The sequence below is a fragment of the Linepithema humile genome, chromosome 1 (assembly GCF_040581485.1).
Source record: "Linepithema humile isolate Giens D197 chromosome 1, Lhum_UNIL_v1.0, whole genome shotgun sequence".
In the NCBI taxonomy this organism is placed as follows: domain Eukaryota; kingdom Metazoa; phylum Arthropoda; class Insecta; order Hymenoptera; family Formicidae; genus Linepithema; species Linepithema humile.
Genome location: NC_090128.1, coordinates 31,740,208 through 31,764,730, shown reverse-complemented (window position 1 = coordinate 31,764,730; position 24,523 = coordinate 31,740,208). Strand labels below are relative to the sequence as shown.

Genomic DNA, 24,523 nt, shown 5'->3' with positions numbered 1-24,523 from the left:
GCGATGCACAGTCGGCATTGCAAACGATATACATCGAATTAACGACCGACGTTACAATTTAAATCAATGCCATACGCGCGCAGTTTATATTTAATCGGGAGAAGGGGACGCCTAAAGACTCAATACGAGCTAGCGCGCTTTGCGATTCGCCGAGACGAGCCTAATTAATTGCAGCGAAATTAATTAGCCGCGTAACGCAGGTTACTTAATTGATCGGCAAAGAACGAGTTTGAGCTTCCTGATAAGAGCATAGTCTACCTTGTCGAATGTCTAATCGGGCAACGAGATCTCGAGACCAACATTTAAGAGGGGAAGGAGGTCGATAGGGGAAGCCGAGTAGCAGTCTCGATGCAGTTTCGTGATTCTCGACGTATTACTCGGCGTGTTACGCCACTGTATGAAATTCCGGTTTTGCCGCCCCCTCCGGCCGCTCGGGTACCCGCTCACCCCGCACGCTGTTATCTCTTCGGGTTTTTTTCTTCCGATGCTCGTTTTTGCCTACCGCTTCGTGAGCCGCGCCCGGGCCCGAAAGCAAACGCATTATCACGGAGCAATCGTGGAACTTCTCGGCCAATCAACGACCTCTTTAGAGATCGCACTTTTGGTGGTAACCGGTTGCACTCCCAAATCGAATAAAAACACCTCACATTTTCTCGCTTAAGCAAAAAACAGCATTATATTGGACAGTATTACGCTTCATTTCGCATTAAATGCATAAATATGTTTACTAAACAGCACAAGTAATTATAAAAAATAATTTATATTTTAATAATTTAGTAAGAAAAAAAGAATATGAAATTTTCTCTGGACAAACTAAAGAAATATGTGTATAATATTGTATATGATCAGTTAAACACGCGCATAAATAAAGAGAATACTTCACAGGAAGTTAAAAATAACGATACAGGTCAAGTAAAAACGGTCGATTTCATGGAGCATCTTGCAAACATTCACCCTACATCTTTTCGTGCTTGGATGACCTGAACTTGGGCTGATTCTCTTCTCTCTTACTCTTCGCTCGCCAGTTCTTCAGGTTTTGTGCGTCTCGTTTCGCGAGTCTCGTTTTCTTTTTATTTTCCGTGCCTGCCGTGGTCGCCCTTTCTCTTCGCTTCGCCGCTGTTCCGTTTCTTTTTCTCCTACGCCTTCCTCCTTCCACCGGCTTTCCCTTCTCTGTTTCTTCATCGGTACAAACACTTGTCTTTCCTGTATTTCTATTCTAACTATTGCTTCGCATTCACTTGCTCTGTGTCTCCCTCTCTCTCTCTTTCTCGCAAAGAGATTCGCGTCCTATTCTTTGGGAACTGATGGTACTCGTGTCTTCTTTAAGATAGTGAATGAATAATTTATCGCGCGGTAATTAGTTATCCCACGCACAGTAGAGAGAGACGTTGTATACATTGCAGACTATTAGTGTTTTCTTGTGAGACTATATATATATAACTGTAATGTAAGAATTTGCAATGCGAAAAAAATGATGTTCGTCGCACGTTTTGATTTAATAATATAAAATATATCAACTCCGTTGAAATTAATTTTCATGAGTTTCTCATTTCATATTGTAATAACGTAGAATACTAATATTTTAAGTTACGTTCTTCTTTATGATCTTCCGAGATTTGCCGACGCGTACAATCGCAAATTAAAGTTCCGATTATACAAAGAAGCTACATAATTGAAAAAAAAAACACATCCAGAAAAATTGTATATTTCTGGAGATTGCTCATTAAAATATCTATGAGTTATCGCCTCTATCTTAACAGAGAAGGTATATATTGATTACTGCGAGATGATGCTGCAGTACTTGCAGATGAACGTTGCAGTATATAGGATTAACATTTAGATGAGCGGAATGCTTACATCGACGCTGCGCTGCTGCCCCTGAGTACAAAGGATTAACATCCTTACAAGCGTCCAGACGCACTTTTACACTACATCGAACTGAATCATCCTTATATCCATTAACGTCACCAGTTTCTTCCAGCGCGAGCCTTCCGACGGAAGTCGGCGCCTCTTTTACCGAGTTCCGAAACGCGTCGGCCGGCTGGTTTCGGCGAAGCGATAGCGAAAATCCCCGTTCCTCGTCAATATTGATCGTCATTCTTGTCCCGGAGTCAAAGGTCCTTCGAGACAACGAGCCCCGGGCAAACGCCGCGCATCGCTTCTTGCCGATCTCCCCGCGCCAGCGGACGAGGGTGCTCAAATACACAAGCCGCTCGCTCGTGCTTTCAGAGCATAATACGCATATTATACGTCCGACGTACCTGTTTGGCTAAATTCACCCGCGATCCGAGAATCGACGTCGGCGTCTTTGAGCCTGCCGCTGGAAGGTATCGTGGAAGGGCAAGCACCTGTAGACATGTTGGTGTATACGCGGGATAACGATCTCGTTGTACAGCGTGTCATTTTTTGACACGAAATTACGAGATACTTCCTATCGCATCGAACTCTCGTCAATCGTGATCGACGCGCACACCTTGATGACTTGGCTTTCACAATACGGGCTATGCTATAGATTTGTGCGTGCGCATGCTTACCGCGGTGCTTACTCGCAGCGTTTGAAGGCATAACCAAAGATGGAAGAAGAAAGACAAGAAGGAGAATGAAAGATCTCTTATCTCGAGGTGGAGTTGCGGCCATATCAGCGTTACTAATGTCGTGCCTGTTGTGACAGCCACCGTACGGTGAAACGACGGTTTTAAGCACGACGGAATGTCAGACGGTAATAAAGTACTCCTCGGAATCGTAATTACGGCGGGACACGGGTCACAAACTGTCGCTAGCTAGGGAACGATTCCGATGTTTCTCCGCTGATTATCTCCGGAGGGTCCTGCCAGACTGTCTCGCGCGATAGTCGTATTTTATTGTTGTATATAGAAGCGTTTATTCAAACACAATGTCGTCGAACGGTACACCATCACTACGATACCTCGGCGTCACGTTGCTCGCGCGTGTGGCCAATTCGCTCGCCGGGGACAGCCAAGAATCGACGTTATTAACCCATTACCGCCCACCGGTCACCGCATGGCTGCGGTACGTGTATTCACTAAGCTGGGAATTCGTAATGGAATTACGTACGTTAATAGGTTTAAGTCCTCACCTGGCGGTATGTTACGTACAAACCATTATTGCGCTTCTGCGGCAATTAATCAAACCTGACTCTACGAAAATGTGTTTTTCTTTCCCGTTCAAGTTTTTTTACATTTGACGTGCTCGACTAATGCACAGCATGTGAAATACACGACGCAACACATATAAGACGCAGACAGCACTATGAGTTTGCGAAAGAGTTATCCACTGTCTAAAAAAGGATCATTACATTTCTTTATAAAATTATAGATCAATGTTCTTACAAGGTTGTAGATTATTTGACCGTACAATGTAATTCAAATTTACTTTGATGATATAAAATTGACTACTCTAAAATTGATTATTAAAACTATAAAAATGTAAGAAAAATTACACGAAAAACCATTGAATGTAATTAGTAGAATATTTTTATTTAAAATGGATTATAATATAATTTTAGAGAAAGACATTTAATTTCATAGCCATAGATCTTTCTATAAATATAAAAGATAGATTTCAGAATTAAAAAGATTATCTGAGAATGTTTCTAAAAGGGGAGCATATCCTTGAAACTTCAAACATGTAGTTATCCTGTCGTTTGAGAAGAATCACGTCTCACCAGTAACATTCGTTTCTTTATCGTCCGTCTCTTCTAGATTCGAAAACCACTTTGAAGAACTACGCAGGATTGCGATGATTGCGCTCAGTTCACTACCATACCTACGTTTCTTACGTCCGTCAAGCCAAAGGTCACCAGGCTGGTTTTATAGCGACCCGTTGTTCTCCAGTCCGTGCCTTTGCTTAGACGGAGGAACATACCGCGCGCGACCGCAAAAAACGCGTGCGATCTGGATGGAAGGCGGCTGTGCGACTCGACAAGATCGTCCTCGTCATCGGCCGAGTCCCCTGCGATTCTTCCGGACAAAGGTCACCAGGCAAGGTTTTGTTTAACGGTATTGCCCGTCCGTTCGCGATGCTAATACCTCTCGCTACACGATCATTACTCCAACGGTCGAGACACTGATTGGCTCGTTACGTCACACGATCTCACACTAATGATCCCAACAAGGCACCGGATATCTCCGATCGACTGGATCGTTTCGGTGGAATGTGAACGGCCTGCCGATCACACTCGATCGTGGATCATGCGAGAAAACCGATCTGATTCACCGATGGATCAATACACTTGGCATGAAAAGCGAGGCCGTGTCACGTAAAGCTACGGCGACGTCTTAAGGTCGCCGCCGGTTATTTATGGACAGGTACGGATAATCGGTGGAGATATAATTTTGCCCCGAGTGGATCTAATATAAATCTCGAAATTGATTATAAGGCAGGTTTGCGTAGTGAGTAACTAGTGGCGTCGGTGTATCGGCCGTCTAGCCTTTCGCTTTGTACAGTCGCGCAGGATTTGCGAGCATCCTAAGAACGTTAAATAAGTTGCTTCCATTTGTCGATCGTAATATACTTACGAAGGGCCACTTATTTCCCTTCGGAAGACGAAAAAAAAAGTCAGGCGGCATGGATCTACATTACGAGGGCAGCGCTTTGAGCAAAATGCCACATGCATTGCTCGCGGAGTAAGCGAGGCGAGGAATCTCGCAGACCGGTTTGGTAAAACGAAGAGTTTCGAGGAGAAGATAAACTCTTATTGCTTGTATAATTACAACAAAGTCCCCGATACGTCTCGCAATCAAGAGGAGTGACGATTTAAAGGGGCTAATAATAATTATTTCCCGGCGACGTCTCATTAGTCATGATTAATCATCCATTTTTTTGAATCATTAGTCATAAAGTCGCACTAAAGATTCCTGAATTCCATGATGGATGGGCGCGGATCGTTAGAAGGCATTTTCACGCTGACGATAAAGTACACGAGATACGTCTTTAAAACGTCGTAACATTCGAAATAATCGTTCAGTCCATCGTTTGCGGTTTTGTGCCCGCAGTATAAGCGCGAACCGCGAATCTCATTTAAGGATCGAGCGAGATGCCTGTCACGAGAATTTGCCGCGTGTCACTCTGCTACTATATTTTATAACAATGAGTAATAAACCTCGGTGATATACGGCCATAGAGTGACCCTTTTTATGCGCAAAAGTCGGTCCGATGTTCAAGGAGGCGGCGGCGGCGGCGGCGGCAACGAAACGAGAACGAAAGAGGCGGCGGTGCAAGAAGGAGGAAGGCTAATGCAGAAAGGGAACTCGCGCGCCTACGAAGGCGGAAAAAATGACGGTTGTCCTGCAGCCATGGTAGTCTACAAAAATGTTTCGCCGTGCAGGCAGCGGCAGCAGCGACGATCGCATTTGAATACCGCCTGTCCTTGGCAAGTATTGTCTGCCTTCCTTCTTCTTCTACTTCTTCTCCCCGTTTCCTCCATCCGCACTCTCGTCCCTTCTCCCTTCACTCTCCTTTCTCTTACCTCATTATACATATTCACCGCGTAATACATGTAGGTGCCCATGGCGCGCCGGGTTCACCACGTGCTCGCGCTCGCTAAATTGCGGGTTAAGACCTTTATTTTGCACATTAGCGAAGAACGGTCGTCTAGCCACGACGCTTGACGCCGAGAGATCCAGAGTCCTTCTACCGGAACGATAGAAGGGTGAAAGGAAGAACGGGCTGGAATGCTTCGGCGCGATCGCGTATATCAGCCGCGTAACGAAAGATCGGACGACGGGATCTATAGCAGGAAGAACCGAGTTTATCGCCGGACTGACTAGTTTGGATTCCTTCGGGACTTCCAAAGGTCCTATTAGAATATGAAGATAGTGACTCTAAGATGTCGCAAGAAGATAATAAAATATCTTAGGACTAGACCTATTTTCTTCGTGATCTTGAGAACCCAGATGTCATCTGTAGTACCATAAATCGAGGAAATAGTGGGTTTCGAGAGACAAATCGTTCTTAGCCGGCGGTAAGCAGACAGACGGGATGTCTCACAAGTTGCGCATTTTTTTTATCCACATTTACTGGAAGTCAGTAAAAAGAATAAGAACGATTTCACCTTAATATTTTTTTTTCATTTGTAAAGCATTAAAAGTTAAAAAATTCCATTGAATCAAATTTAAAGACACAAAGATAAAAAAAAACTCATTTTTCAGTCAACTTTTCTTTAAACTTAGATAATTATACAACGTAAAAATTACGTTGTAAATTAAAGAGAGAAAACAATTGTGCGTAGAAAAATATCGATTAATTAAATTTCATATTTATTTAGAAATTTACTGTCGAAAGAAGGCACTTTATCATACATCCTAATATATCCTGCAAGAAATAAGAAAACAATGCCTACGTAACACTTATAAGTTCAGATTTCTCGCACGCTCGATCCTATGTCACGCTGGGGTCAGTCGCACTGGTGGGACCCGTCATGAGACCGCACGATAATTTATGGACGCGCCCGCGAGGACAAAAGTCACGGCGAGAGAGCGTCACCGCCATACGGCAACGTGCAATTAGTGCAAATGTAAATAAGAGAACTACAATTTAGCACGGCCCGTGCGGATCATCGCGAGAGTACGCGCTCGGTCTACGGTGCTCCTCCTCCTTAACAACTTGGCGCTTGCGAACTTTATGCATTGCGGCGCGAGTTTTTACATCGCTCGGTAGTAGGAGGGGCACGCGAGATGGGGCAAAGTGGGCGTGCATACATTTACTGTCAAACTATGAATCTGAGGGCCCCGCTTATCGCCGCGTCCTGTAATTACACAGTCGAGGTCGCACTAGTATAAAGCACGAACTTAACGCTTCCGATCTTTCGCGCGCGAATACTTTTGAACGATACGCGCGCGACGGGCGTACAAAGCCGGCGAGATTATAGGTACGTGACGTTTCGAAAACCGGCTTGCGAGCCTCCCCAACATTATGATCCTTATGCGCCAGAGGTTGCGACAATCTTGCACATAGAATGGGGTTCATCGTCGGGGGAAACGAACAAAGTTCGCTCGCGACGGTATGAGATTACGTCGACGGGCAAAAATTGCATAGTAAATGAACCGTCGTAACAATATTCTACAAAATCGAAATATCTCGGTAATTTTATGCGAGACATAAACTGCATTATTTAATGAGTACTGGAAAATATTTTTCTTTATTTTTCGTATCAAATAGATGATCACGCGTGATCCCAAAGTAATATTAACACGTTTTGTACCGACTGGTTCACTGGTGGTCCGCTGAACTTTCTAAACCAATACATTTTATATATTATGCCTCCTTTTTCATCATTTGTATAATTATAATTTTATATAACGTGCCCTGTAAACATATACAATAATAAATTTCGCGACATAACTGGAAAGTTACGTAAAATTAAATCGGCGTAGAACGCTTTAAAACAAACGGTATCCCAAATGTTACAATATAATTTTAACAATTTAAATTAACTAAATTTCATAAATCTCGGATATTTGAAAAAAGCCCATGAAAAGCATTTTCAAATAGAAAAAATAATTCTCTTAAAATAATCGATTTCTGTTTGATTTTCTACCGTATCTGTATCTCGTATATAATATATCATTACATTGTACTGTTCGATAAAAACACATATCAAAATTGCTGCTAGATCCAACGATAATGGTAACGCAAGGATAATCGTAGTATAATGCTTATGTATGTGTTAGTATCACAGAACAGAACAAGCAAACGAGGTCAGGCCATAATTTGGAAGCAGCAAAAAGAATATCTACAAATATCTACAAATATAGGACAGGCATTCCTCTTTCTCTAATCTAGCTCATCTCTAAATGGCAAAATAACATTAGTTGTTCTCATTCAAAGGAATGAATGTAAGCGGGAAATATGCATGCATACATAGCGAGACAAGTAGTTACAACGACAGTCTATACAATCTGCGTGTACGTTAAGTCTAAGGGAGGCAAAAACAACGCACACCGGACTATAATATAAACATATGTGTCTTATGGCGCTGTAGTTTACCGTCCGAGCACATAATGTAAACGTGTGTATGAATGTTTATACATAAAAGATGTACGTATGTATATACATTATACACACACGATCACAGATCCCCCCCCCCCGCGCGCGCGCGCAACTCTTGGCTATTGCTGATTGCTAGTCACGTTGCTCCGGGCTAACCGTGGGCAACTCTACGTGGGCTCGTTATGGTTTCTCCGGCTCGATAATGTTCGATTGAAATGATCCCGCCGTAAACCGTGAAATACGTACCAATCGTACTCGTCGAGCACATACGGCGGTATATACATCGCGAGGGGGCCTCGGGAACGCGTGTACGGCCACGTCGACGGGGCCTTACGACGAGGAATTGAGACTTCAGGCGGTCTACGACGAGGTGGAGATATCTCCACCGTGATCGCTCCACCGGGCGTACAATTTGACGTTTAAGCCTCGCTTACTGGATATAACACAGCCCTTCCGATCGAGCCTCGCGGAAAGATAAGCCCTTCGTACAGCTGCTACGGGGGAGTAGACTCTCTTTCTCTCGGCGGAACGTCTTCGTGACTCGAGTGTACGATGCTTATCTTGCCCTTACGCGATATGCGCTAGGGTAATGTTTAATAACGTACGTTTGTATTTGTGAAAACTTGCTTCTTTTACAATGCGCAAAGAGAACGCTATTTCGATTCATCAATCAACGACAGATAACGATAGTTAATTGCAATAGCTATTTATCGTAAAATAATAAATATCATAAAATCAATGGCAAAGATTTTATCGCGAAATTTCTTGCATACGATTCTTTATTTTGCCATTTTGGCTGTATCTTTCTCTCAGATAATTTTAATATAAATCGTTAAACCTTTTTTTCAAAGAAATATCATAAAGTTTTCATTTCCTAATGTATATTTAGAAAATCCGAGGATAGCGACTTAGGTTTAGATGTAAATTATACAAGTAACACAAGAGAGAAACAACTACGACTCCATTCTAGCAGAGCGAGCAAATTGAAATCGCAAATAAAGGGACTTCGTGCTAAGCTACTCCCGTGCGAGAGAGGGGGACTAGTTCTTGTTCCTTATAAAATATTCATTACAAAGCCTCTCGCATCCAGGTCACTAGCGCTTAGAGTCTAAGATGTGAGTGTGTTACTTCGCGGTTCTCTCGCGGATTTCGACCTGGCAGTGGCAGGTTGATTAAGTGTATGACAAGCGAGACGTAAAGGAACACGGGGACTCACGCCCGGCGCTATCTTGCCGCAATAACTCGAACTCGGTCGTGATTTCGCATAGATGCGGCAAACACGATTCAGGAAGCGCCAGATTCGGTGTCGGCTAAAACGTCGGGTGGCGCGACACGACCGTAGCGGTGAAATTACGGTGTAGAAGCGCTGCGCAAAACTTCGCGCCTGAAAAGTCAATCCGTCGTGCGATTCTTCTCTGACTCTCTACGGCGCGAAACTGTCTCATAACATGCATCTCGCGCGCGGTGCTGAGAAATACGTGTGAAAGTAAAACGATGGAATGCGATCGCGAGCTCATCGCCGGAGATTTCAACGATTCGGGATACATCGTGAACGCGCATCTACTTAAAAATGACAGGAAGCGGCCGATTTTAGCGGGAGAGATATTAAAGAAGACGAGACCGTGACCAGGAAGTGAAACTCCGTGATCAAATAAACATACTGCATGGAATAATGATACACATACTCGTACTTCGCTATTGCACTAAACTGACGTTTGCATGCGATATCGGGCAACGCACGAATGTACGTTGAAAATATATATTGAAAGGCAAATAAACGAGAAATGCGCGTTAAAAAGAAAAGCATGAAACGATAAGGTCCGATAAGGGCGATTTTAGATTGTGAGAGAGGCGGTCATTTGTTTAAGTGGAAATCCTATAATTGTTCAGTCGAAGATCAAGCCGGAAATGTAATAGCGTGCGCTATCCTTCGTCGAAGTGGCAAATCGCCGTAACAGAGCGTACACGAGAGGATACAGTTTCTTTTTTGCCTCCTGATATTTGTTGCCTCTCATAACGCGCCATTATCTCATTTATTTGCAATGGCAAGACCGCAATAACAGGATAATAGCTTAATTAAGCCGCCGTAATCCGCTCCAGCACAATGTGCTGCATGGATTGAACATTTTAAGGATTATCGCCGCGAGGCGCACACGTCTCGAAAGTTCGTTCGATCCCATGATTCACTTCGTAATTGGCTATGATATAACATGATTTAAGGCGCCACTGCCTTTTCTCGAATGTAACTCGTTACGATACATTTATATCAGATGCACAATGCTCATTGGGGGGTTTGATTAGCTTTGCCGGCCTGCGTATTTTTAGTATTGAACGAAATATTTCATGATACGAGTACTATCAGTCGAGACGAACTTAAGTTCAGTCCCAGCGGAATATAATCGAGCGCTGTTCTCTTTCTTTCTCCCTCCCTCCCCCCCCCCCTCTCTATTTCCCGTGAGATCGCGCCGATAGAAGCCGATGGAGATGAAGGAGAACGAGGTGGAGGCGACGGTGCAGGAAGAGAAGGGGAAAAAGGAGATACAAAGGTAAGATCCTTTTACACGAGTTGGTTTGCACGAGTTGTACCGAGTGGTATGGGTGGAGCAAAGTTCACGAGGTCGGGTCGAACCGGGCAAGTCTAATGCAACGATTATCGGCGCTGAGTTATTAGCTCCAGCTGAAAAGGGAGTCGGAGAATGGAGTAGTAGCGATTCGTCAAGACCTGTCGCGCTGTAAAACTGCGTAGGCGATTGCGGTGACTCCGCGACAAGCCGCTCCCTCCCCCGATTAGAGGTGGAATCGCGCGTACCTCTCGAAGCAACGTGTCTCGGATCGCAAGTCTCTAAAGCGGCTGCAGCTCTTTGTTAGCTAATCCCATATACAATTTCACTTTCGCATTCTGTGCATTGCTACACACGAAGCTGGCACACGGTAGCGTCGTGCTACGGTTGGTTCTTGCAACGTCCGGTACCCGCTGGGGAAGAAGAAAGGACGAGGAGAAATGTACGCGACTTTACGGGCCACGACGTTGAACTCATGCCACGGTCCATGTGAATTGGACACGCGGCGCAGATGCGGATGAGACCGCGAAGACGATGTTTAGGTAGGCGGGCGTTAGAAAGTTTCTGAATGCGTCTGCAATTTGTTCTACGGCATAATACTCGAGTTCGAGCGCGTCCTGCCTTATTTCTGTTAGACAATTTGCCGACGGCCCTTACGTAAGTGCAGCCAATAACACCTGCGGGTTTGGTTGAAAAAAATACACCCACACCTGCGATCAATTATATTATGCGCTTTGTAATGATCGATACCTCCTTCTGATTTCACTGTTGAAGATATCCCGGAGCAGACACTTAGCCGAACATCGAAAGTTGCATTTCTCTCAAGATCATTAGGAATATTAACATAATGTAAAAATAATATATGTACAATATTTATGAATAGTTATAATGAGAAAAAGAATTAGATTACTTTTGAATTTTTAATTTCTGTTTTTCGATTCTTGCAGAAAATTAAAAAGTGTTTAAGATGATAAAAAGATTGAGCGGATGCCCACAATAAATTAAGAAGATGTACACGGGTGAATTGAAAAAGCCATGCGAGAAGATTATTCAGACAAGGGAATATATAAAGTGTACTTAAGATTGGCTCATTTGCCTCCCACACGCGGATAGACGAGGATTAAATCTGACTTATTTCATCTCCGACTAATTTAAACGTTTCAAGCGGCAAAGAAAGTAAAAATCTCTGTATACCTCTCCACGCCGGGCTGCCCAATCAATCCCACGCAATAAAATCGAGGACGTTGGGAACTGTCCTGTCGAGGGGCCCGAGACTATAGCCGCGCGATATACCGCAGGATTCGCCACATCAGTCCAGGGATTGGTGTTACGTCAGCGACTTGCACGCTCGTTCGTGCAATTTATAACTCCCACTTGTGCTTTCCGAGAGTACGAGATCAAGACGAATCGCGCCTCATCCTCTCCACCGCTTAACTTCCAACCGTGGCGCCGCGGTTGACCGTGCTTAATAGTTTCCACTTCGAAGGAGAGAGAAAGAGATGAGGAATAGAAAGGGGGAGGGGAGAGAGAGAGAGAGAGAGAGAGAAAGAGAGAGATATTCTGTCCCGAGGCTAAGCTATAAATCGCATCGCGGAGCTTATCAGAGTGGGATATTCGTCCGGAGTATACCGCGGCTCTTCCTCTCCCCTGGGAATAAAAGAAGCACGGCGGAGACGAAAAAAGGAACAGAAGGAAGGAGAAGAAAACGATCGAGAATTCAGACCTGGGTTTGCCGACCGGAGCGCTCACTGACCCCTGACGGCTCCAACCGAAGCGGACGTCACGAGAAACCTTTACCTTCGTTACCTTGGTAGTATTTAAGGATCTTCCTCAGCGTGCCGTATATACAGCTATGCAGGTACTTAGATCTTTATCCGACATTGCCCGTCATGAGGGGATACTCTACTGAACTTGAAACCTCCTCGAGAGCCATTATCGGTTTGCGAGATACCTCCTCCGTGGCGAATTGCCTGTGAAATTGTACCTTGCGCCCTAAGTACGACGTAATAGGAGACGAAGGTATTAGAATATTCGTTTCGTTCGGTGTGTTCTATGTGCGCGTCGTCGAAAATCCGATTGTCACGCGGGCAACAATCGTCGGCGGTTCAATCAGATCGTCGAATTTCATGCTCGCTTATTCCCAATCCGACCGTGATCGTTAAACGCTTGCTTTGCGTAATAAATGCGTGAGTAGATAAAACCGAAGCGGCCGGCTGCTTTAAATCGATGTCTCGTAACGCTCGAGTGACATTCAAAGGTTCCGAATGCGGCCGCGTCGACAGTGCCGGGCTTAATCGAGATTCCGTTTAACCGAGAGCTCGTTTACCCGCTATTCGATCTCGTCACTTTTCTTTAAAGATCACCGAAATGTAATCGGGGGAGACGATGTGAAGATCCTTTCACGATGCGCTATTTATTCCTTTCTCGATGTCCCTTGCGATCCGATCGGCACTGATAACGGTACACGACGATAGAACATACGCGTAAAAAAAGGTATCTGCGCACATTATTTAAATGCGCGTCGACCGCACACTCGCGGCGAAGGTAACGCTGCGTTTATCAGCGGGGCATTTAGCACAACGTGAACCAATTAATTTCTAGAACTGGCAGCAAGTTAATTACGTTATCAGTCATTACAAGACATTGTTGCGAAACGCGCTCAAAGTGACTCCCGCCTCAGGATAAGAGCCGTTTACAACAACCGACCAATGGCGGTCGAAGATGATAATTCTAATTGTACATTATAGCGTGCAAGTCACGAATATTATTGCGCGATGTCTATTCGTGTTGCACGAGCTCACGAGGCATTCCCTCGATATTCTCGCTGACTGCAAAGATACAGCAACGAAATGCTGTTGTTTCTCACCGTCTTCTTTGTTATTGTCATCCGCCGCCCTATTGTAAGTATTTCAGTTTAATATTTCATAATTGGAAGAAATCCTTTTTGATAAAGTTTCTTAAAAACATAGAAAATGATGTAATCGTGTTACAGGCTTCCATAAAATATACCAGCAGAATCATAGATGAATTTTTAACGATTTATGAAAATCCTTACTTCTCTTTTGAAATATTAGAATCAAATAATAATACTGTATATTTAACTATCGTGGAACCGATAATGTATGCTGACAACTTACGTGTGAGTAATAAAAAATATTTTAAATTACACATAAATGTAAAGATAGCAATAAGAAATAAAAGTTTAATAAATTTATTGTTTATTATGAAAATAGAATTTGTGACAATTAAATAGCTGATATCGGAAGCATTTTATGAATTTTATAAAACGTTAACTAATATCAGTGCTGCCAGTCGGGCCGGATTGCCCCTCCAGTCCCTTCCAAAAACCAGGCTATGCCCAGTAACGTATTGTAAGCGTGCGGATCCCAGTAAATATAAATCTAAATTTTGATTTTCTTGATAACACAGATTGAAGACTAAATTTATGAAGAATAAGATAGGATAAAAATAATTATTTAAAAAAAGGAATAGGATGAGAATAATTGTAAAAAAACATTCTTGTATAATTATAAAGAAATACTTTATTTGGCAGAAATTATTAAGAATAACAACATTTGTTGCAAGGGTAAGGAAAACTGCCAAAAACCTTACCAATATCTGTCTGTTCACTGGGATTGTGCCAAAACTGCACCCACAACACGTTACTGTGGTTACCATGGTTACCATGCGCGCGGCCTAGCCGTTGGAGGGGCAACCCGGCCCGACTGGCAGCACTGACTAATATATTAAAAAATTCCCTGTATTATATTGATGACATAAAATTTTTTATTTAGTTAAAAATTATGGCGAGATAAGATTCGATGGAGTGGAATTTCTCATTTCGAATATTCCTACACCACTTTGTAATATTTTAGAAGAAGAAGCAACGAATCAAGATGATAATATTTTTCGTAAACTACAAATTACAAAAGTTTTCAGTATGAATGGAATGCACTGTCCTATACCTGCTGTAAGTTGCAAAAACTCAATTATTAAAACAATTAAAATAATTTCAAATAATTTTTAATGGTTAATTTACTGATGTAGATGACGAGAAAACTAAAGCCATATATATTTCCATCGCACATTACATTGGAAAACGACATTGGCTGTGGACAATTTACGTACAGAATAACTATAGACATCTGTGATGAAGAAAATCTATATAACTGCGTACCAATGATTTCCGCAAATGTAATCGTAGATTCACAGACGGAACATTGTTCCAACAGTTTAATGTAACATATTAAACTTTTAATTTTTTCATAGCGTTAAATTAACAATGCGATATGTGCGCGCTATCATTAATTGTTTATATGATGTAATATATTGTTAGATATTTCTATAATAATAATGATATTATATATTTCACACATTGTTATCATTGTTAAATATTTATAACTTGACATTGAATCGCGAAAAATGATTGTGTGGACTTAGAGGATTTATAACTTGATTACATAAGCTCAAGATAGACAATATCATACCATTTATGAATTTTTCGTGCCTTTCAAGATCTTGAAGATGGATAACGAGGTGCCAAGTTTCATAAGCACATCCTTGCTTATCGACTGCCTGCATCATTGACACAATGTGTATTGGTGTATACGTACGGATACGTATACAAGTCAGTACGAATAGCTCGCGAGAGAAACCGTCTAAACGTCTTATCAACCTTCATCGGATAATATCGGTGCCTGAACCTGAACGTAATGTTTATGAGTAATGGTTCGAGATCGTGGCAGTAAGGTCGACTCCAGTGAACCGTACACGGAATTTGAGATTTAGATACAAGTATCGAATTTGCTCTGGACAACCTGCATTATCGTTACGCATTATAGTCCTGGCCCGTTTGGATTTGTCTGTTATTCTGCTTCGTATCAACTATTCAATTGTCGCATTATGTAAATTCTGTCGAGCAAAACCTTTAACGTCTATAAGCTATACATATATTTTAAACAAATATTGTAGGTTCAAGTTTATTTTAATCGTTATTATTAACCATTCCAGTTGTATAGCAAAGCTTGACACTTAACGAGCTTAATAGATTATCAACTCTTAAAATTTTTTATTTGTTTTAATATTAATGTTTTAATAATTTTGCAGTAAATTATTGTATAATGTGTAATTATTATTATTTTCAAATAATGCTACACACATAAATGTTATATTTAATAATTTATCAGAATGTTGATCGCAGCTATAGAAAGCGTTACCGTAACTGTAATGAATAGAAATGGAAAAAATGCTGAGTTGATTTGCATAGATAAATACGTTGTTTTCTAATTAAAATATATTATAAATATAATGGGTCATAAGTTATCAAGATTATTATTTTAAGTGCAAACGTAACGGTTTCCGCATCACGTTCCCTTCATTCTTAATTAATGACACTGCGAGAACTAATTAACCGTACGTGTATTATACGTGCAAGTGCAAAGTTGGTCGTGTGAATGCTGGCATTGATAAAAGTATGATAACGCGACTGGCTTTTACGGCGCAAATATATTCATCGCATACGACGATACAGAATATCATAAGCAGTGCATGACACTCTTTACAATAAACAAGGATAAGAGAAGGAGAGATCGCATTGGCAGTGAAATTCACCGATGCATACAGCGTCGCTTGAGAAGTGTGAATATATGTTTCTCGTTAAAATCGGGCAAATGCATTGCTAGCGGAATGTGCCTGCTCGCGCAGCGTACATGTAAAATTGTCTTGCCTGCTCGTCGCTATCGTACGTGTATCTATACGCAGGATCTGCATCTCGCGAAGGCACAGAGCCTCACAAATGACGTCAGCAAGCTTTATCGAAAGAACAAATAAGCTTAATAATCGCGCGGAGAGGCATTTGCCAATCGGGCTGGTAGAGCGGTCGAAAGCCGGTCGAGAGGTGTCGATAAGGTCAGACTTTATCGCGAATTCCAATACGCCCGATAAACATTCGAGTATGAAGAGCCTGATTGCGAGAGAAAACCTGCCTCGAAAGGCTCGTGTGTAGGGAGAGAACGCGGAGGATCGGGAGTGCCGAGGAGGGTGGAAAGGCTTGGCCAGCGAAGGTGATTCATTAGTCGTACAACACGGAAGTGTTTGGACCATGAGGATTCCCGACGTGTTCCCGTCCGTACGTGTGTGCGGTGCACGCGTGTGCACCATGCAGGATCTCCGGGGCCAAAGTGGGCACACTGTGGGCCTCCGCACCTTATTATGCGCAACAGGGGCCTCCCGAACGAGCCGGGCGTTTCGGCCGATCCTCGACTTTAAGACAGGATATATTACAATAATTCTTTCCGTTCGATTGCAGACCAGTCTGCTTTAAACGCGACGTCATTGCTCCTCTTTCCACGACCGAAGTCATCCACCTCGCCGTGAGAGGTATCCCGCAGGTGAAGCAGATGCAAGGGTCCAATGCGAGAAGTAGAATGCTAAAGAGTTCTTAATACTGTACCGCGACCCGTTACCCCCTGTAGCTAATCTAGAATTTATGTCGCCTGTAACTTACCGAGGCGCACTTTATTACGTCCGGAATATGAGAATTTCATCTGCCGTGTGACCCTGCGACGATGTCGAACAGGTTACTTGATACGCTTCTCGTGACGTCAATTTATGATCACTTAGAATTCCATCCGGTTCCATTAGATGCTCACGATATCGAGTTTTATTTCGTACTTGACATTGAATAGTTTGTTAAACTGACTTGTTAAGTTTCGCAAAAGATTATATATATGTCACAAATTTCTTTTTCTAGAAAATACCGGAATTTTATACATAAATATACACACACGCCATTCGAATCGCAAAGTTTTTACCATTAAAAGTATTTAATCTTGTTGAAGTTGTCGAGATTATATCGTTATCACTTGTAATTTTCAAGAATTCATAAACTTTTATTACGTTAAAGCCTAAAGACACTCGCGCAGCTAGTATCCTCCTCGATGTTAATATCGCGAAATCATTTCTCGAATTGCAAACGATAATTACTTCGCCGGTATGCAAGCGAAGTCACTGTGGCGTTGTTACGGAGTGGAATATCATGAACCTGTCCGCCCGTAAGATTACCGAGTGTCTCAGATTCCGTCGGAGCGCCTATTAGTAATAGCGCGGAGTCTTCTCACGCACCGCAAGGACCGCGAATTCTGCAGATTGCTTCTACTTCCTGGTTTGCCTTGGCTCATTTCCCGCTTGCGATCAAACGGTATCCCGTCGGTATAACCCGGAGAATTCGCCGACCTTCCACCAGCAATGCGCGATAACGCCGGGTCAAGTAATAAGTAACAAATCCCTCGGAATTTTCTACGCGTACGAGCAAAACACCTTCTGATCGGAGGCATCTGCCAGTTTTCAAACGCGATTGATTAAACGTCGGATAATAATCGGTCGATTAGCCTTATTGCGCGTGGAAACCCACCGCCAACTTACAAACTATCTAATTGCGTACGTCGTTAGTCAAGCTTGAGTGAATTGTCGGGTATAATACGCGTCGATTATATTTATCTGCAAATTGATATGCTCTGGCAGCGTTACTATTTTCGCCATTACTAGCAACGTAAGATATTTCCTGCAGCGTTATCGTTACTACGCTGTACTATCGATCGTAAATTATGCTACGCGTAAGCAATATTGCGTCACCAATTAATATAATTGTAATCGTGTATACATGTGTTATCAATTATGCTCGTATTTAAATAATAAATGAATATTTGTACTCACCAGCGAGGCTATTGCAGTATGCTTCACCCGCTGCAGATTCCGTCTTTACAATTAAACTGCTCCGTGTCCATCGACTCCACCGATAGTTCCATCGAAGAATTGATATATGTATATCAAAAGTTAATAAACGCGATACATTACTTTCGAAAATCATAAATTTCCTTGCAAATTTGCCACGGTTGCTTACACGGAATACAAAATACTGACTGTAAACATAACCTACTTCAATCACACTCCAGTCACTAAATAATTGATGAAATACAATTAATCATAAATAAATAATACATTTTGCCCGTCACTTTAATCGGCACTCCCGACTAAAATTTGTACTTATTATGTATGGATTGACACAAATTGAACGGATAAAATATACATTTAATTACAAAACACTTATACTTTACGTTCCGATGTCACGAACGTCACGACAATACGCCGAGAAAAAATTCAGGGCGGCCAGTAGTATAACACGCGCAATCTCGTGGCTGCCGTATGCATTATCTATTGGCCACCCTGCGCATATTCCGGCATAGTTTTAGAACGCTTTGAGTGCGAATGCTTGTAATTACAATTTTATATCCATATTAATTTGTATTAATCCGTGTATAATGAGTGCAAGTTTTTATCAAAAATACTAATTAAAGTAATGAACAATTACTGGAATGTATTATTTATCGCTGTGCGGTTGACAGCATTTCGTCGATCGTTTGGATCGCCGATTATTTGAAACAGGTTATATTTCAAGTACAGATTTTGATGCACGAACGCTCTACAGTTCAATTACATATCATATCAGTATTAATTTGTATTAAAAGTACAAAACAAATGCAAATCTTTTTTAGGAATGCTGATCAAAGTAATAGGCGATTGTCAGAATGTATTGTTTGCGATTAGTACGTTCGCATTTTGTCGAGCGGCCAGACAGCGATTTAAAACAGATTGCAATGTGAGTATACATAGTCTTAATTCAATGATGCGTTATAAAAACTGTATAGGCTATTAAGAAAGTAGTGTGCATAGGTTTAATTGCGTTAAACAGGCCGTGTGAACATATACGATCCGCCTCGCCGTTATGCGTAAAGTTGGTAATTGTGATGTTGTGTGCGCGAAGTTTTTTTTTTGCAGTAACCTAGACTGTTTCTACGGTGCGAAACGCGCACTGTAAATTAGTTTTATAATTAGTCGTGTATTTTATCTATATTAATCTGTATTAATCTGTGTATAATTAATGCGAATTTTTGTCGGGAATGCCAATTAAGATGATGGGCGATTGCCGAAATGTATTATTTATCGTGGACGTTTTCGACTAATGATTCATGAATCATCTGCAAGCGGTCAAATTGTGGTTAGAAAGGCTATCATTGTCAGTAAATAGAAATTTTGCATGTAAAATAATTTTTACATTCTTTCAAAAGATTAAATCGCAGTGTGCTTTTTATTAAATATAGCATTTGAAAATTTAGTTCTTTGGAATAAAATTACGTATGCTTGATCGCCAAAACAATTGCCGCTCGTCTTGTTTATTTGGAACAAGAATCAACACACTGAATCAATTGTCAAACGAGAAAAATAATGATAATCCGACAGTTGTTTATGTCGTGCGATAAACGTTGCGGCAATCATCTCATGTTTACGTTCCGTGTAAGTATTACAGTACAACGTGACATAAATCCATGATTTTCATATAGCTAAAATACGCATTTATTTTTTCCATAGTGCTTGCAACGTTTAAGTTTCGATTTCCGATATTCATTGCTTCGATGGAGTACAGAGCAGTCTAAAATGGAAATCGGGTGGAGCAAACTGCAAACTGCTGGTGAGTACAATTATTTATTTATTACTTAAATATGTACGTAAATGTTAGAACATATACATACACATATAATTATAATTTGCATTTATAAAATATTATACTTATTATATATAAAATGTCTGGAAATATCTATTAAAATGTTTATTAAAAAACTTATTAAATATTTTTAAAAAATTTTGGAAGAATTATTTATTCATTTTATTGCATATAGTTTTAATCAAATTATGGTTTAATTAAAATAAAAATTAAATAATCAATTAATTAAATAATGATAATCATCATACCTAAAATACATGATAATTTTTAATAATTAAAATATTAATTTTTTTAGGTACATCCGTACTTATTGTTAGTTGGGGTACAACGACCGGTAAGTAAATTCATTCATTATACTTGCATAACGTCACAGACCGTGCTTTGACAATTACATTTTCTCTTGCAATTTGCATTTTTACAAATAAATAATAGGGTTACAAATATATAATTATTTTCTTCTTATTTTCACAACAACAAAAAATTATTATTTTTACGCAAGCCATGTATACAATTTATTATTCTTAAACGTAAAATTTAATGGAAATATTAATTATTAAAAATTGAATTTATATATAGAAAAAAACTAAAATTTTGAAGATATAAATTTTGGAAATATAATATTCAAAATACAAATTTAATATACATGAGTATATTTTTTATTTTATTTTATTAATATATTTAATTATGTCATGTTTTTTTCAAAAAAGCAAATTGTCAAAATATGGTTTCAAGTACGCAGTTTGCTGGTGCGACGAAAATGTGCGACTGTAATTATTGATTCAGTTGCTTATATGCAATTAATATAATCGACTCATTTTTATGGCGCGGACGGTTCTTTGTTTCGCTGGGCATCATAGAATTGAAAAATTTATTAAATACGACATGCTTTGCGAAAATTCTCTTGTAGAGTGGCTAAAAAAGTATATTATATCTTTTCTGCAATTCTATTATAATCTTTATAATTATCTGAACAATTCCTACCTGTTGTTTAATTTATAGCTCACAGTTATAGCATAAATTGTTTTATTTCGTGTTTCGTGTATCGCGGAGTGACAAAACCGCAAATGTATATGTATGTATAAATCCGTAGTTTTCGAAAGTAAAGTGTCGCGAGTTGATTTTTGGTAGTGCGCGTAAAGTAAGTGTGGAATTTCGAGGCTGATGGAGTGATATGAAGCAGTCTAAAGCGGCATTTGCGACGGATGGAATAAACATTGCAACATTTGGTGAGTACCTACTTATTTGTTCATTACTTGAATATGTACATAATTGTGATGCACAATTGCGATTACACAAAGGAAAATATGTGAGAAAAACGGTCTTGATTGGAAGTTTCCCGCGTGTTTAATTATAAAGATGCCCAGACGACTGAAATATCGACGATATTAGCGTATTCGTATGCGATGTAAGATCGGACAAAGTCGCAGAGATTATATACGCGGACCTTCGCGCGCCAGCAAACTTGCTTGCAGCGTGACGAGTCGCAAGTCATTCAGCATTCCTGTTACGGACTCGGAGAATCGTGTGCTCGGTTCTCTTCGGTCCTTTTAGCCAGCAGCCAGCGTTGGTCCCAAAAGGACCGAAACGCGAAGCCAGTTCCAACTAACCGCTCGCACATGCGCTCACATATACAGTTTACGAGAACTTGACTGCCAAGAGTAAATGCGATACGAACGCGTTTATTTGCGTCATGAAAACAACAGTATCGCGACAGTTAATGCCTGCTAGAACAATACACATAGAAAAACGATGATATGAAATGTTTTCTGTTAAGCACGCAGAGAATGAATAGAATGGTAAAAACGAGCTTAATGGATTTCTCTAACTGTTTAACGACTTGCGTATTCGAGTTCCGTTAACTGTTTGATGAGAGCTGCGTTAGCCTTGTGCGTTAAATTGATAATGTTTCTTGAATATAATTATTATCATGTTATTTGGACACGCATATTGATCGACTAATTGATTTATGTTGTAATTTGTATTATGAATTATCTATCTATGCTATGAATACTATCTATGCTATCGATACTACGAATTATATTATGGATTATTGATACTGTTATCCATATATTATGTATCAATTATTTTTCTACAATCTATTAACAATATTGGAAAAATTCTAAATTCTTACCGATGGCACTGCCGCTTAAGCTCTCGCCGAATACTGCTACGCGTACGAATAAACCGCAACGCACCGCTTCCAAGGGAGCTTGCGCGTTTTTCTCCCTTCTCGAAGGTTGATAACCGCTGGTCCGGCTGCAAGCCGTTCTGCACACCGTCATCCATATCTGTCGCACGCTGGATCAGCCGCGTCGGAAGCCTACGCTCAGATTGTTCTGTTGCGGACCACGATTCTCACAGCCCCTCGAAATTTATCGCGCCGCGTCCGGTATCGCGCGTATCGCCGCTCGCGAAAAAGCATTCGTGATTCGCCAGCCGTTTGTTGGTAGTCACACGACGGTGTGTAGCAGCCTTTAACCTTTAACGGATCGGTTAAGCTTCCCGCGATGCCGCTGATCGTCTCTTCCGATTAAACGCCGGTCGCACCGAAAAAAGTAAAACACCGATCGCTGCTGCACGATAATGTCCTCTCCCCATTTCACCGCGAGCGCTAATCAATTCATCTTCCCTCTCGAAAAAGCGCCGTATCGAAGAGCCTCTTTTCATCGGCAATTAAACGCATTTAATGGTGCTTCTCGTTGAAGGGCATAGCGCTACGTCTCGGCCGACACGGGGACGCCAGCCCTCAATGGCATTCTGTCCGTACGGAATAACGCGTGCGCCAGGAAAATGCTAACCGCTTGCTCAAGGCATTATCGTAAATACGGAAAATGAGTATCTGTTAAACAACCGGTCCTTATATTGTTTATGAGCGTGATCAACGCAACCGTCGATTACATAACGGCCGACGTCATACGCGTACACGCACACTCCATGCAAACTGGTCCTCTGGTCCTACCGGTTGACTCCGGCCAAACGACCACCGGCCGATGCTACCCTGCACCTTCCTTCCGACGCGTCCTCGCTTCTGATTTCCGTGGATCATAGAAATCACGTTTATGTCACTCGGAAGCAGATCCAGTATCATTTAGTCCGTTTACATTATTTTCATTATTACGAAAAAGTTTTTATCGCTTTATTTGCAAAAAAGTCTTCGAACTAAATACTGAATTATAATTAAAAACTACAATATCTTTATAGATACTTCTCACTTAATTACTTGTCTATAATGTACTTGTAGTCACGTTTTATATCGTCGTTGTAGCATGCAGTCTATCACTATTTCTCCAGATTTTCCACACAAATTGTTTAATGAAACCATTTGCAGAAAAATCATCACGGCAATACACAAACTTCTGTTAACGTTCACACGTTTCACTATGTTTTCAAATAAATGGGGAATGTCAGGGTAGATGTTTATGCATATTTCTCGCCTCCAATTAGTCGAGCAACCGGTCTATCACTTGCCGTTTAAGAGCGGAAACTCGGTGTTGACTCTTCATAGTCTTTACAATAATTTTTCTCATTTGAAGTTTATGCGCGGCACTGCAATATACCGTCGATTACCGTATAATTAAACGCGGATCTCGCTACAGAATGTTCGCAGTGATGCAACTGGTTCGACTCGCCGAAGTCGAGTACCGGCGCCGGTTTACCGTTCGCGTACGCGGTACCAGGAGCAAATGTGGTCTCCAGTGGTAGCGCTCTGAAGCGACACCTGCGAAGAGACGCTACCCTCTTCCTCTTCTTCTCGAGCCTTCGTTCGCGGGCGCCCCTCTCCCTCCCACTCTCCCCCCAAACTCAAGTCGCTTTCTTCCTTCTTCCTTTTCTTCCTCTTTCGCCGCTTCGCTCCCACTTCTCGCGATAACAATGAGGTTACGAGTATCCCGCCGATATAATGGCGGCGATAGAGAAACACACCACGTTGATTAACAATATCCGTGGAGGATCGAGTCGCGCGGTTAAAACGTGACGTCGAAAAAGGCGGAGAAATTAATAGCGCGACTTGTCTTCTCGCAGGTCTTAATTCGCATACCGTTCATTTGCCGCGAGTACACTCACGTCGCACATAAGCGCGTTAATAATAACGTAACAAACGCACTGACAATCAGCACTGCCGTGTCTCGGGCGCACCGAAATGTACATTTCGTTAGTAATTGCATCTTACGTATTTGGAGAGACGTCGTTAAGCCGAGAAGTATTATGAAAAAAAGCAAGGAGAAAAAGAAACGTAATGGCTATGAGTTCGTTCGAGACATCGAGTCACGGCCACGTAATAAAAGCACGTAGGGTCCGTGCGGCGCGCCAAGAGAAACTGCTCGGTATTCTCTCTTCTCTCCGGCTCTCCTAACCGATCTCGGGTTCCAGTCGCTTCGGGTTGGCTTTCTTACTC

The 24,523-nt window shown here is 41.5% G+C and overlaps 1 protein-coding gene and 1 long non-coding RNA gene across 4 annotated transcripts in view; one reads left to right on the top strand and one right to left on the bottom strand.

Annotated features, from left to right (window-relative positions):
- Shrm (Shroom) overlaps positions 1–22,709 on the bottom strand; it is a 152,360-nt gene extending 129,651 nt beyond the window's left edge. The window contains exon 1 of one of the 2 annotated variants that reach the window (XM_012375123.2): positions 22,262–22,709. In XM_012375123.2, coding sequence (XP_012230546.1) covers positions 22,262–22,416 — 155 coding nt within the window. In that variant the 5' untranslated portion in view covers positions 22,417–22,709. The remainder of the gene's footprint in view (positions 1–22,261) is intronic. The other variant, XM_012375114.2, reaches the window with a different exon arrangement.
- Positions 12,086–14,942, top strand: LOC105676935 (uncharacterized). Of its 2 annotated transcripts, none has more exons than XR_001101471.2 (5): positions 12,086–12,429; positions 13,173–13,471; positions 13,564–13,710; positions 14,366–14,541; positions 14,619–14,942. It is a non-coding gene; the product is annotated as an uncharacterized lncRNA (long non-coding RNA). The 2 variants fall into 2 exon arrangements; XR_010888119.1 differs by having other exon boundaries at positions 12,095–12,429; positions 13,319–13,471.
- Positions 22,710–24,523: the final 1,814 nt, after the last annotated feature.